This window comes from Trachurus trachurus (assembly GCF_905171665.1).
Source record: "Trachurus trachurus genome assembly, chromosome: 5".
Taxonomy (NCBI): domain Eukaryota; kingdom Metazoa; phylum Chordata; class Actinopteri; order Carangiformes; family Carangidae; genus Trachurus; species Trachurus trachurus.
This window is the reverse complement of record NC_139896.1, coordinates 31100441-31115760: the sequence shown is the minus strand read 5'-3', so window position 1 is coordinate 31115760 and position 15320 is coordinate 31100441. Positions and strand designations below refer to the sequence as shown.

The following is a 15320-nucleotide window of genomic DNA, read 5'->3' as shown; positions in this document are numbered from 1 at the left end:
GGTGATATCTGTTGACCCGCGGCCGCTGGTGACGACTCTCTGACCAATCAGTGGTCCGCAATGTTTAGACGTCACATTTTAGTACCCCTTCACCCGTTTTGGAACCGTGGCCGAGCAGGTACTAAAAAAATAGTACCGGGTACCAGGTTCCAGGTACTTTTACGTAATGGAAACGCAAAAAAGCCAAGTCCAGTCGAGTCGAGCCGGTACCATGTAGTGGAAACGTGGCTTAAGTGTTCTCTTAACACAAACAAAAAAAGTTTTGTTTTTCACTCATGATACAAACCTTTTTGCAATTTACTTGCCTAAATATCACTGAAATGTCAAGTGGTCATTAGTCATCATATCTAATCATTCACACAACGATAGGGGCAGATTTTGGGTTCAGTATGTTGCCCAGTTCAACATGTGGACTGGGGGAGCCGGGGACTGAAGCACCAACCCACTGGTTAGTGGACAACCCGCTTTACCTCCTCTGGCCTTATGCGCGCATTAGGGCATTTATGAAGTATGGATGTTAAGTGAAGAAATATACGTTGTGGGGGCGCCGTATAGCTCAGTGGGTTGAGCAGGTGCCCCATATACCGAGGCTACAGTCCTTGCTGCAGCCGGCCCCAGTTCGAAACCTGAATTTGGTGGCCCTTTGCTGCATGTCATTCTCCCTCTCTCTGCCTCACCATTTCCTGTCTCTTTCAACTATCCTATCAAGTAAAGACAAAAATCCCCAAAATATACTTTAAAGGGACAACGAGGAGTTTTGGAAAGCAAAGTGTTTTCACACTACATTTCCCATGAGCCTCCGCATGCACGGTGAAATTCTTGAACCAGCGCAAGACGGACGTCTTGCCAAGAATGTTTTCATTCATCAAGAATGAAATTCGGAGGTTCGAAGACGATCAGATACCGTCATAGTTCCGACCATAAACAGCGATTCAGCGGCGTTATTCCCATGACCCGCCGGGCAGCGTCCGCGAAACCGAAAGTAAGGAAACGCTGGTCGGCTCGCCCAGCACTTCCACCACTAATAATAATAACAAAATAACAATAAAGCCAAAACGATATATTTATCGAAAATGGAGCCATTAACAAGTGGTAACGTAGATTCATCCACATTAATATGAGACTTTTATAACCAAATACAAACTCCTCGTTGTCCCTTTAAAAAAACAGAAAATAAATATATGCTGTGCTCTGTAGGGTTCTTGTTCACTGAGAATGTGCTTGAACTAATGTTAAAAAAAAAATTTTGATTTTGAAGTACTATTACGATGTCTTAATTTCTAATATACTGATAAAAAGAAAAAAAGAGTCAGTGAACTTTTATTCCATTGAGACATTTTATATACAATCCTTTTTGGTACATGGAAATAGAAAACTCTATTTAGACAGAAACAGAGACATAAATACAAACCCAAACAATTCGTTCAGTATAAAACAAACATGAAATAGTTTTATAGCACGTCACTAAAGCCATACAGTTATTGTGCATTCTGGTCGCATCACTTCATGGAAAATGTAATTATTAACACACTGCAAAATGTATCAGGAAGACGACTGTACTGTGCCGATGAAATGGAACTATTTTGTTGTCGAATGTGACCCTAACGTGATCTAGACGTATTGGCTCATGCATGAGGATAACAAGTGGTAATGCATTTTAATCTGTATGACTTCAGTGAAGTAATCCAGAAACAAGACATGGGGTCAATTCAGATTTGGGTCCTTTAAATTAATGCAGAATCATTATATTAAATAAGGCCTATAAAAATATCACTTTTATCATTAATTATCGCTCTTTTATGAAGAGTTATTTCTCTTTTTTATTGGTTAACATCTTATCGCCATAGTTTTTACTATTTTCTCCTGAACTTGAACCTTGAGGAGACTCCATTTCCTGTTCCTCCTGGGGAGTTAAGATAAAGAATTAGACTTTGTCGTGTCACGTCATTTTCTTCACGGAGGGGGCGGGGGTGTGGGGGGCGCTTTGCTTCTACAGGTGGCAGTGCTGTTGTTAAAGCGCTGGATTAGATTTTTTTTTGGCACAGGAAATAGTACAGAGTTCAGCCAAGGAAACTAAACACACAAAACCACGAGATAAGACCTCTATATGCTACAAGACAAGATGGGGTTAGCCTTTAAAATGTTAATTCTCACTGAAGTACAATATTTACAGTCTCAGAAACTGGAGAGTTTAAACTGTTACGATTTAGAGGGACAAGAATTATCATCATATACAATTCCTGTATCAGATTTTGTCAAAATATAGTTAACTGGGGACTGCGTGGTGCTGGCTTATCCTATATACGTATGTACAGCAAACATTGATTTGAATGGGACTGTTATTCAGTATTATAAAGGTAAAAAGTCAGAGAGAAAAGATGGCAGTGCTGCAGTCTACCTGCAAAAAACAAAAAGAGTGCACAGAAGATTTGTTTACAGCCTGTTAAGTACACTTTGCAGTGCAGGGTTGTGTACAATTATCTCCCCCTGTTGTTTGCAGTAATTGTCCAAGTTCCCTATACTTCCTCCAGTAAATGATTCCCTTTTGTGAATGTTATGCATTTACTGCCAGGCTCCTCGGAGAGCATAAAAAGAAGATCCACTCTGGGTTGAATAATCTGCAGTGGATGATCTGCTGCTATTCTTATTCTGCGGAAAAAAGAGCAAGCGAAGTGGAATGTGTGGAGAGAGAGAAAATGAGTCAGAGAAACGCTGAAAGCCCCTGCAGATTATAAAACTTCCCCTTGCAAGGCTTTAGCAACCACCTAAACTCTGCTAACAGACGCTCAGTGGTGTGTTAAGCTCCCTCAAAAATAATTTTCTTTTTTTTTTTTTTTTTTTTAGTTTGGACATCAAATTTGAGCTACGTAAGCCAAAGCAGGGCATTATTTGTTTTCTGGAGGCGTTGCAGGATTCAGATAGTGTGAAATCGATGTCAAGATCACAGGTCAAGGGTCAGTCATGTCCAGGAAGTCTTTCTCGGGCGGAGGTCCACCCCGGTACCAGCTACAGGTTGTGTCGGAGCGGCGGATGCAGGCGTACTGCCGAGCCTGCTCCCCATTTAGGCTGTTATCCAGCAGCCAGTCAGTCCACAAGCACTCGTTTTCTCCTGTAGATGCACACGGCACTGTGTAACATGTGTTGATCTGTGGAGAGAAGAGTATTTCATTTATTCTCTTATTTGTTCCACTCGTGTCATTATTTCTTCCTGAAATGTAGAGTTATTCTGGTTCTGTGCCTCTGTAGAGACTTTGTGCTGTGAGCTTACCATTTTGGTAACACTTTACTTGACGCCTATCTCTATAACACATTATAACCATACTTATAATGAGTTATAATGCAGTTATAGCACTGTATAACTATAATTATAAACACTCGTAAATTATCATAATGCTTTATAACAATAAGCATAACACACTATAAAGCATTTTATCATGACTTATAAGGTCAGGTATTTTAATAGGTTATAATTGTTAGTAACTCACTGACAATGCCAACATCAATAATGCATTATAGTTATAATGTGTTATAATTGGCTTATAAGGTCTTAGTATTATAATAGAGTTATAATGCTCTATAATGTGTTATGCTTATTGTTATAAAGTCTTACGTGATTTATGAGTGTTTATAATGATAGTAATACACGTTTATAAGACAATTATAACACATTATAACTATATTTATAATGCATTATCGGCATTGTCAGCCAGTTACTAACAATTATAATAACGTATTATAATACCTGTCCTTATAAGTCATGATAAAATGCTTTATAGTGTGTTATGATTATTGTTATAAAGCATTATGATAACTATAGTTATACAGTGCTATAACTGCATTATAACTCATTATAAGTATGGTTATAATGTGTTATAGAGATAGGCATCAAGTAAAGTGTTACCAGAATGTTGAAAAACAGTCTTAAGACGTATGAAAATCTTTCAAGGCACAGAGAGTAAGAGACAGCTCAGTTTTGCTCCGCTTTGTTGCTCAAGTCAGGGTTCATGGGGCAACTGGACAGACAAGACAGATGAGTGGTAGAACGATAAATATGTATGAAGAGAGTAGGAACAGTCCTTACTCACTCTGCATTCACAGCCCATCTGGTATCTGTAGTTGAGATTCTTCTTTTGTGACAGTGATAAATTGTCCCAGGACTCGACCAGATCGCACTGGCCAATAGAGATCCTCCCATCGCTCCACATACTCCCTGTTTGATGACATCACAACATCACACACACACATCATGGCGAACGTAGTTTAATGTCGGCCTTGCCGCTTCCTGTTCTGACTGACACAACCAATGTTGGGCACGTTTCTTTAAAAAAGTAATTAGTTAATAATAATAATAATAATAATAATAATAATAATAATAATAATAATAATAATAATAATAATAATAGTAAATTTTATTTGTAAGCGCTTTTACAAATGCTCAAAGACACTTTACACTTTAAAAATCATAAAATAGAGCAAAGTCAGAATGAAATTAAATAAAAATTAGTTAGTAGTTACTTTCCTCAAAAAGTAACTGAATTACTACATCATAAAAGTAACTAATTACCAGGAAAAGTAACTATTGTGTTGTAGCCTATATAACGTACACTTTAACAGGTGTATTATTTTGTGATGGGACTTCTTGAGTCAAGTAACAGCGCATAACGGTAACAGTGTTATAACGGGGGAACAGTAATTTTTTTGGTTACTCATTACTGAAAAAAAAGTAGCACCGTTAGTACAACTCAACCATTTCATGACTCTACCTGAGAGCAGATAACCAGCTTTGTTGTTGGAGTCCAGCTTGACCCCACACAGAGAGGAGAAGACCGGAGTGTACACGTACTGGATGTCCTTGGCCTTGTCGAAACCTTTGAACATCTGGAAACAGACATAGATGGAGAAGAGAGTGTGAGAGGTTCTGGTTTGAGCAAAGGAGATACTGTATAGACTTATTTTACAGCGTACGTGAAGAAGCTATGAAAGATCCGATAATGATAGAACTATAATGCCTCAGTCTTCAAACAGATGTGAAACCAACTCTGACATGTAGTAACTGACTGTAAATGAATAGATGAGCAGATACTTGTATTGAGGGTGACTCATAATCCTGCTCTGTATTTATTTTTACTCTAACACCATAAGATTAAGAGAAGACACACATTCAAACCAAGACTTTTTCTTGTGTTTGGATGTCGTCATCCATGGACAATCAGGAGATCTGAAGTGCTTGTTAGCACGGCCAGTTTGAATTGTTCTTTGCTCCTCTCCCAGAAGGATGATACGCACACAAACCACACAGCTGTACACGGCAGTCTAATCGCTAGAAATGATGTATGTCTGCACCAGTAACCGCCGTCCTGAGATCTCACCTTGATCATTTTGATTTCATATTGGATCATCTTCATGTAAGGTGAGGAGCTGTTGCTAGGCGACACAATCTTCTCTCCGGAGATCTTTGCCCTTATCACTGGCAAACAAAAGGACAAAAGAAAAAAAGAAAGATAATTGAAAAGGCGGAGAGGGAGCACAAGGTGATTTACATGTCATAGGTAGATAGATCTATGACAGATAGATAGACAGATAGATAGATAGATAGATAGATAGATAGATAGATAGATAGATAGATAGATAGATAGATAGATAGATAGATAGATAGATAGATAGATAGATAGATAGATAGATAGATAGATGGATAGATTAGTCCACACGTCTCCAGAGAGACAGTGTAACAGTCCCTCTCAGTAGTGATACAGGATGTGTCCCTCCTCTCCTCTGGAGGCGAAATCAAAACCCACATGGAATAACAAGTAGCTCTCTGCTTGCACACTCCCATTAACTGACTCCACACACACACACACACACACACACACAGACACACACATTTATGTATATAGTAGCTACATATCACACACACACACAAGCCAAATTAACTGAAGCCAAACCATGTCTGCCACTCCGCATTATTTTATCCCATACTGTAAATCAAGCTGAGGGCTAAAGCAGCAGGATAATTGGACTGTGGTTCTCGGCAGGAAGCTAACACTGAAGTCATATAATTTTACAGCCTGTCATTTTGAGAGAAAATACTCATTATAATCAAAATATTAGTAATATTATAGGTTTTATTCATCCAGACCACAACATGCAGCTCACACTGTGCCAAATCAAAGCATGTTATTATAGACCTCAATGCTACCGATACAGTTTTTCTCCCTCCACCAGAGCCATGAAAGCGGCACTTTTGGACATCTGCGTTACTCATAATGTGAACTGACAAATCAATTCCAATGTCAAACATTTCTTTTCAACTAATACCACTCTTGTAGCGCAATACATCAAATATAATTAAGATTGGGCCTACTGCTACAGCTGTCTTTCAGATTGAGTCTCTGTTTTCCTGAAACCTTACAGTCAGACAGCCGCCGTAAGGATCAGAAAAGCAGTGGCACAGCGGTGAAATATTGGTTTTCACACAGAGAAAGATTCCAATTTTGATAACTAAAGTTTTTATACTGCCAATAAAGGTCCATATAAATGTAATCTACGAAACATATCTTGATTAGTATTTGACCTAGCAAGTGATTTCAGTGAATCGCCTGTAAGGAATATTCCTATCAACCCTCTCCTGCCTCTCTCACTGTATCTCTAAAGAGAGAAAAGGGTCGCTTGTGATTCGCCAGAGAAGATGGAGAAAGACAGAGAAATAGAGAGGCAGAAGTGGAGCGACTGACCTCGGTAAAGCCATGAAAGAGAGAGAAAAGCTACAGTATTAATGAGGGGGAGAGAAAGTGTGACCCAGCACCCCTCCCAACGCACTCACCCTGTCACACAGCTAAGCAAACCACCCACTTGTTTTTGCTTCTCGCTCGTCACATAACTACGCCACGGTTTTGTCTGCTGGTAAGAGGAGGAGGAGCTCAGCGTGTTCTGTGAAATCGCTTCAGGAGGAAAAAGAGACTCTCTTCTTTTTTTTTTCTTTTTTTTGAACATGTAAGGAGATAGAAAAGCAAAGCAGCAGACAAACGTACAGACAGGAAGTTAATGCAAGCTTTTGTTATAGTGTTATAGTTTAATCAGAGTGCACTGCGTCGCCCACAGCAACAGGGACATTGACTTTGTAGCAAATGTCAGAGGTCACGGTCCTGTGTTTCTGTTCAATATAACTCGAGATTGACACTATTCTTTCACTGCATGATTCATCGCCTGCGGCTCAAAAAGAACATGGCAAACGTTTGACTCTCATATTAATACAGTATATTAATACAGTGCTGTTGAGTTGAAAAGCATAGGAAACCATCTAGAGTCTATTAAAAATCAGATGGATGGACAAATAGGAAAACTGCCCACGAGTCTGTAACGTGAGAAACTACAGTATAAAGAGTGATAACTATAAAATGTGTTACACTTCCATAACACATGCTAAGACACTTGACCTCATCGGGACACACCTGCCTGTAAAGTCACTGCACACACACAGACACACACAAACAGCACAGACTTGAGAAAAACAAAGAATTAGCTGGTTAGAGCCCTGGGGAATACATTTATTTAATGCGGTCTGTACTTAATTAAAACTTGTGGTTTACTTTACATTATATTTGAGAATTTTATATGGAAATAAATATCTGACTTCTGACTTCATTTAGGCTACTTGAGAGCTAAAGGTTTAGATTACTTTTTGAACACACATGAAACATGACAAATATTTTGTTTAGGTAGTAGTAGCACAGGAGTCTAACAATGAAATGCTGCTTAAGAGCCTGTGTATTATTAAAAATCTAGGCTAACAATCTCTTATATCAAATCCATAGTTTCAATACTAAAGATGCATCTGTTGCTGTTTTCTTGAAGGAATAGCAAGATTTTAAGAAATATTCTTATTTGCTTTGTTGCCAAGAGTTTTCAGAAAAGACTAATAATACCACATAGCAAACATATCATGTTTGCTAACAGATATGGTATTAGATGTATCTTCTCCCTGCTCCCTTCCAACCAATGAAAGAAATGTTATGATCATGATGTGCCATGATATTGTCAAATTGTGTAATTGCCTTGGTTGGAATAAATAAAAAGAAAGAAAGAAAGAAAGAAAGAAAGAAAGAAAGAAAGAAAGAAAGAAAGAAAGAAAGAAAGATATGACAGTCTGTTAGCTTATGTTAGCATAAACATTGAATTGAGAGGTTTACAGTGAGGCTTAGAGGAGCTGGTAGGCAATTGTTTGTTTTACCTCTGGACAAAGCCAAGTTTGCTGTTTCACCGTCTTTAACTGATCTAACGTGAACTAGCTTCATGTTCACCGCACAGACATGTGCGTGCTATACATCATCAAATTCTCAACACAGTGTGAATATTTATATGTCCAAAATAATTTGCACTCAGGACTGTCAAGTATTTTCACATTGCAGCATCTGTAAAACAATCTTAAAACTTTTTCCACCACTGGTTAATGGTCTTTTTATAGGGTGATACCACATTTACTGTCAGTACATTTACATGAGTACACCACCCATCAACTCAGTCACACTTAATACACTGAAATACTAGACTGTACCAACGATCATATTATTGCCCTCCTTCTTCAGTTCAGCTCTTTGATCTGCACATCCTTTGGCAAGAAGAAACGTATCTTAAAGTAGCTGAGGTTAAATTAGTCGCCCCACTTAAATCTCTCCTACTGAGCTGAGTAATGGGTCTATGTGTCCTATTAAGGGTAAGTAATACACCAAGGCATAACAGAGCTTTGCCTAAGGATGAAATAGTTGGCGGTCTGAGCACTGGCCATACATCAGTGCAACAGACGTTGCTATAGCCAATTAGCCAAGAATAGTACTGTCATTTTTTCTTCAGTTTATGAACACAGCAGATCAGTGGTTTACTAAGACAAGGTCTGTTCCTGCCAGATAAAACTGTAAAAAAAAATCGGTGTTGGATCATGTTCTGCACATTTAGTGCATTTGATGACAGTTATTGTAGAAGTTACAGGTAACTGAACTACAAAATTCATTTTATTCAAAGTTTGTTGTGTGTTGATTCTCCCGGCCCAGATCAGATTCTCTGAAATGTTCGCCCCCCCACCTAGACATCTTTTTCCTTTCAGTTGCTGCAGCTGTGCAACAAACAGGAATAAGGACGCGCATGCCTGCAGAGCGAAAGTGGCTGTGCATCTGCCTCAAAGCTACATAACCAAAGAAATATTGCAAACTTGTACCATGAGAACTGATGTAGTAAGTAACTTCCCCCCTCCCAGATGAATCGGCACCCTTGTCATGCTCACAAAGCTGGACTGTCAGCGGGCTTTCACACTGATATTGTTAGTATGCAGCCCATTAGACCAAGCCTATAGACATGGAAATGAAGTAGGGAGAGCGAGGGAAAGAAAGAGAGAGAGATGGATTAGGCTGTGTTGGCATGGCTTGGCCTCGGTCCAACACACACTCACACTCACACACACACACACAATGTCAAATACACAAACACGTCCAGGGAATCGTCCAAGGTTTGTCCAGATGGGATATTACTCAGATGTACAGCTTTATTCAAAGGGCTCATCGACTCTGACAACACTGTCAGGTCAACTAAAGGCCACCACCAGTCTATCCTCGGAAAACAACCCGGACAGTGTGAGCACAGATGCCACCAAATGAAAAGTTTTCTTAGATGCACTTACGTATTGTAAGTGAGGGATTTTCCTTAGTTCTCATTCATGGGCCCAGAGAGTTGCATCCTACCTGAAAGGGGACCACTGACTTTTGTGTCCAAATCAGGACTCAGACATTTAAAACTCAGCCCCCAAACAGACCCCGAGGAAATGGGACCTAATTACAAAAGAACTTGTGGTCAATTGACCGTGTTCCAAGCCCTGCCCTCTAAGTTACTTTTGCTACGCCTGTCAACCTTTTAGCTCTCGCACAGGACTTGGGCAATTTAAAATATAATACATCATCATTTTATATATAAAAATATGAATAACAATGGTGGCAGATTTACTACCACTTGAAATTGTTATCAGCTTTTGAAACAGTTGGACACTGATTTCACAAAGAGGTAAACAAAAGCTGGCCATGGACTTTGCTAACGAATGACAACTGTTGTTAGCATATCTTCTATTATTTCAACAATTGGGGGTCATTCCTATGTTCCCACAGCCCTATGTTCCCACATTTCTAACTTTTGTTGTCACTGAATATTAGGCCCTATGTTCCCACAGCCCTTTGGTCCCACCATTGGTTGGGTTTAGGCAATGAAGAAAAGAGTTGGTTAAGTTTAGTAAAAAGAGCAGGTAGAGGCTAGACAGGCCAGATAGATAGAGTCCAGATAGGTAGAGAGAGTCCAGTGGGAACATAGGGCTGAGGGAACATACGGCTGTGGGAACATAGGCACGCTCCCATCTTATTGTAGCCTAGCTAGCTCGCTAAATCATCATTATTTCAATGAGTCTCGATGACTTCATCCAAAAATAAAAATCATATTTATGTCTTATAGTGCTACATGCTGGCCAATAGCTAGAGTTCGCTAGAAAGCTGTTAGCTGTAGTATGAGCCTACATTAGAGCGTGACATGGGGAATTTTGAGATTGTTGTTTTGTTCTTCTTTGTAGATCTTTATCCAATGGTTATCAGATTAGTGCTTTATTGTTCATATATTCTTGATGACAACATGACAAGAGGGAGGTTTTTTCAGGATAAGGATCATGTGTCGATAATGCCATAACTTAGCCAAATCAGTTCAGAGCTGCTATTAACATCACACTGGACTCTAATAGTAGTCTAACTTTCAAAATGGGCACCAGAGTACTAAGTAAGTGGATGTTCTCATGTCCTGAAGGGACTTTTGCTGATGTAACATTATGTTAGTGTCATTACTGTACAGTAGCTAATAAAATACATTAGTTACAGACAGATACCCACTGTTGTATCTATTCTGTACATTTGCTCTTGGGTTTCTGGTTCATACAACACCCACCAAACCTTTAGTATACAATGTGTAGTTCTACCACAGCCTTTTCCCACTGCTTTAATGTTTGTCTTTAACTAATGTAAAGCTTGTCCACTCTGCTATAGCTACCTGGTTGCTGTTGCAAGGCTACAATTGGATAATTGCTGTTCAGATGCAGGTTTTTATAAACAGTCAATGGAAACATTTTGTTTGGGTCCAGTGGTTCAATTGGAAAAAGGCTTAGGAACTTGGCTCAACATGTTGTATTCACTAGCATGCATATTATGTTAAAATAAGTTTGTTTCAAAGACATATTTTCAGTATTTTTTTTAATATTGTCTAAATGTTGTACGACCAAACAGTATGGTAATAAATTTCAACCTAACACAGTCCACTAAATCTAGATTGAGAACTGGTTTATGTCTGTTCCAGACCAACTCGTCTTGGTTTTTGCAGGAGTGGACCGTCTGAAAATCTCAAATTTGTGGAGTAAACGGATCATTATACTTACATCTCAGTCATCCATGACACATTTAATATGTAAAACTCTGTCCTAAAAACACTGCCCCAAATAGGCATACTCATTGTGTTCCCATAACCCAGATCTAATTTGGTGTTGGGTGGGTTTTTGAAAACAGGTCTCAGCTTCCATTTCATATTAGACTATTTTTTGATACACATTTATAAAGCATTTTGGAGGAGCTGACCCTCTCTAAACCTGATGGGAGATGCAGGCCAATTAAAAAACAACAAAATACAGGCAACGTCTTCTTCCACTTTCCCTCTCTCACTCTCTCTTGCTCTCCCCTGCTGGAGTGTAACCTTTGACAGAAGCACATACTCCAGCTTTCCACAGTCTGGAGCCAAGTACTCAAAGTCAGAGCAGCGTGTTGGTTTTGGCCTGTGCTTAGACAAGAAAGAAGTGGATGATGGGGGGCGTCAGACAGAGAGACAGGCAGACAGCCGGGCAGACAGACAGATAGAAAGTAGGCCAGGGCCACTCTGTGGTGACTGCTTTTTAATTTGTTTTTGTGTGATTGAGAGCAAGTAGAATCGATAAAACAGAATGCCCCTTTTCAAATCTTAAAAAAAAGGAAACGGTGTAAATTGAAGAAAGAAAAATGTAAGAAAAAGATTTAAATAACTCCTCCCCTAACCACCTACCCCACTAATATTTTAATGCTTCCTATGTGATACAATTTCCTATTAATGTAATTTGAAAAAGCCACAATAATAAATCAGTTGTAAAGAAAAGCTCAGCCATGAAACCTTATTGATTAGTTCATGGCGTAGTAGGTTCACTCTGTGGATTAGAATTAGTTCCCTCTCAGAAAATCTCATTAAATTGATCAATAATTTAAATCATCAGCCACTTAGTTTGATAGCCAGTTCACCCATTTTACTAAAATCACACAGCCTTCATGTCACATTCACAGCCTGAAGAAGTTAAAGTCAGTTTTCTACTCTTATTAAATGCAGCAGCTTATTTCTAATTTCTAAAAGTGAACACGAGATAAACAAATCCCAGTCAATAACTTACCGATCTCAGCGCTGCAGAAAAGCTGCTGTGGGTGTGCTGGGTGGCAGCTACATCCCTCCACAACTTCCTCCATGCCTGCACCAAGCAAAAGGAGCACCCAGAGCCCCAGACACGCACTCCGCTCCTGGGACATGGCCATGACGACTCTGGCTGCCTCTGACTGCTCCAGCACTCGATGAAAGAACGCTCGGCAACCTCTTCTGATCCCGTTAAGTTCCCTGGGAAGCAAATCAGGCTGGCAGTCGGCGAGGGAGGGAGGGAGGGAGGGGGGCCAGATAAGACAGTGGAGTTGAAGTAGCGAGATGAGCTCTGCTGAGCCGAAAGGCAGCTGTGGATAGAAATGTTTTCATAAGTTTAAAGTACACCTCGGAATTAAAGCTGGAGCAAATAAGTTGAAGGGTAGGCTGCTGCTGTCACTGCTCCTTCTCTCTTTCCCTCTCTCTCTCTCGCTCTCTCCCTCTTTCTTTCTCCCTCTCTGTAGACAACACACTGAGAAACTTACAATAGTTGGATCCCCTCACACTCTGGTCTTGAATGCTGAGAGGGTCGCACACAGGGAGCCTCTTATGTACTCAACAATTTAGGGACAGCCTCCTCCAACGCAGGAGGAAAAAAAAACTACCATCCTTTGCCTCTTCTCCTATCCTCTTTTGATGTCCTCACTCTCCTCCCATAGGCTGCTGACGGTGTAATCAGTCAGTCAGAACTGTGGTGAAAATTGTGACGGTGGTTTACAGAATCAAATCAGCTGTGGAATTTTTTTTTTTTTTTAAAGTTAAGTTCAGATGTTGTTGTTCTATAGGCTGCGTGATCATCAGCGCATGAATCTGAGTCATAAATGCAAACATTTAGAAAAGCAGCAGCTGATTTGTGCTCAGCTGTGGACTGGGCATGTTGCTGTGTTGGTGTGAAATGTAGCAATCGTGTGCCAATGCGATCCTTCATCACTAATTTAAAATGAAGTGAGACATTTTGAAATTACGCACTCACTGCATGTTACACCACATTTTTTAATCAATCGTTCAGTTACAGCATTGAATAATTCAGTATATTGATATGTATCATCTTGTATTTGGTTATTGCAGATATGTCAGCCTGTATATTGGTGGTTGTGTATATGTAGCTTTTACATTATTTATTATGTACTGAGATATCACTATAATATCTCAACAACTGTTGCATGGATTGCCATGAAATTGATGGTGGTGATGAGGATGGATCACACTGACTTTGGTGATTCCCTTACCACCATCAGACCATATTCTGTTATATATCTGAACCTCTAAGCAGTCAATGTATTGGCACAAAATGTGGCACAGACAATCATGTTCCCAAAACAAAGCATTGTAATTTGGACATCCATATTGGACTGGCACAATACATACAGATATGTACTGTCCCCTAACTAAAAACTGATTTAAGATATAAATATTGTCATGGGTTTTTCCCATTGTCTTGTTGCTGTCATTCCATCTTGTTCATTATAACTCAACACTGGATTATTTCTTTTCAGATAACATCCCCAGGCTTCCCAGTGGTGGTGAAGATCGGACATGCCCACTCTGGAATGGGAAAGGTAATGTTAATTCGTTGAAAAAATGTGGAAGTTTAAAGGTGTACAGAAAAGAAAACTGAATTTGAGCCCACTCTGGATCATAAAATTAATGTGATAACTCATCTTTCAGACGATGTAGGCCAAACTTTGTGCAAAATTCTATTTTTGAGTAAATCCGGGATGAAAGTGTGTATTTTTTTTTTCGCATTGGATAATGCAGGCGCACGGATTATACGTCAGCCTGTACACGATTCATCAGGCACTGATATTGGATCCGTCATCCGTCATTCAAACGTCTGAGACACGCACACACACACGGAGCTCGGGCTCGCCCCAAGCTTTGAATATCCCGCCCGCTCGATAACGACCAATCAAATTCGTTTTCCTTACTCGGGTAAACTTGTGTTGCAGCTCGTGACAACTCGGCGCAACAAACAGGACAAACGGCCATTTCTGTACACCTTTAATGAATTAGTTTGCAAAAACACTGACACACTCACTGTGATCCAGTGACAAAGTCATCAAGCTCTTTTTCGTCTTGTCTAAACTGAAGACAAATTCACATAATAGGAAAAAAGTAGCTGCATGTTGGAAGGGACAAATTGCTTTTTGGAAGTGCATGGTTTAAAATCAGTGTGCAGAGAGTTGGGTGGCAACACTAAGCACCACCACACGTCATTTGTAGTGACATTCATTAGTCACCACTAATGAATGTCCTCTCTCTATCTTTTGTTTTCCTCTTATCTAACTTTTCTTGCGCACAGCCCTCACTTCATTTTTTCTTCTCTCATGATGTTGTTATTGACGGACAACTGTGTTCATATTTTCTGGGTGAAATGAGCTGGAGTGTTTATTCTCCTTCTTCCACTCCCCATCGATCCACCACACATCATTCCTCTCATCTGATATTGTGTTACCGTCGGTCCTCTGTGTCCAACGCAGCCCTTTATCAGCCTGCACCACTAACCTTCCTTTCTACCTCTATCTAATCTGTAGCTGCAGAGGCAAATTCTGCTATTTAAATCTACAGTATTTTATTGCTTTGTTGTTGTCTCCCAGTGGGAATACTTTGAGGAAGGCACAGTAATGTATGATGAATATAATGTGAGAAAAGTACAACAGATTTCCCTGTGGTGGACTGTGCCACTGCGTCTTCTAGGACATGGACAGTGGCTCCTGCACAGGCCATGATAGCATTGTTTCATTTCTGGACTCTGTACTGACCCAGATATTTGATTGGGTCTGTGTTATTGTTGATATGAGTGAATATAGACACTGTGAATATGAATA

General features: G+C 39.7%; 2 protein-coding genes across 2 annotated transcripts in view; one reads left to right on the top strand and one right to left on the bottom strand.

Moving 5' to 3' along the window:
• Positions 1-15320, top strand: part of syn2b (synapsin IIb) — a gene marked incomplete at its 3' end in the record, with an annotated part of 98137 nt that overhangs the window by 69312 nt on the left and 13505 nt on the right. The window contains exon 8 of the mRNA XM_083971094.1: positions 13989-14051. Within this exon, the coding sequence (XP_083827220.1) occupies positions 13989-14051 (63 nt within the window). The remainder of the gene's footprint in view (positions 1-13988; positions 14052-15320) is intronic.
• Positions 1371-12990, bottom strand: LOC310985490 (metalloproteinase inhibitor 4-like). The gene is made up of 6 exons (XM_083971099.1): positions 12978-12990; positions 12476-12803; positions 5370-5467; positions 4764-4878; positions 4086-4210; positions 1371-3146 (listed from the first exon to the last, which is right to left on the bottom strand). The coding sequence occupies exons 2-6, from the start codon at positions 12612-12614 to the stop codon at positions 2949-2951; spliced, it is 675 nt and encodes a 224-aa protein (XP_083827225.1). The 5' UTR covers positions 12615-12803; positions 12978-12990; the 3' UTR covers positions 1371-2948.

Coding starts and splice junctions, on each gene's coding strand:
- LOC310985490 (XM_083971099.1), bottom strand. CDS start 12,614: ATGGCCATGTCCCAGGAGCGGAGTGCGTGTCTGGGGCTCTGGGTGCTC. Junction 4,211..4,763: donor AGCTGGTTATCTGCTCTCAG/GTAGAGTCATGA, acceptor GTCATCAAACAG/GGAGTATGTGGAGCGATGGG. Junction 3,147..4,085: donor AGATGGGCTGTGAATGCAGA/GTGAGTAAGGAC, acceptor TTCTCTCCACAG/ATCAACACATGTTACACAGT.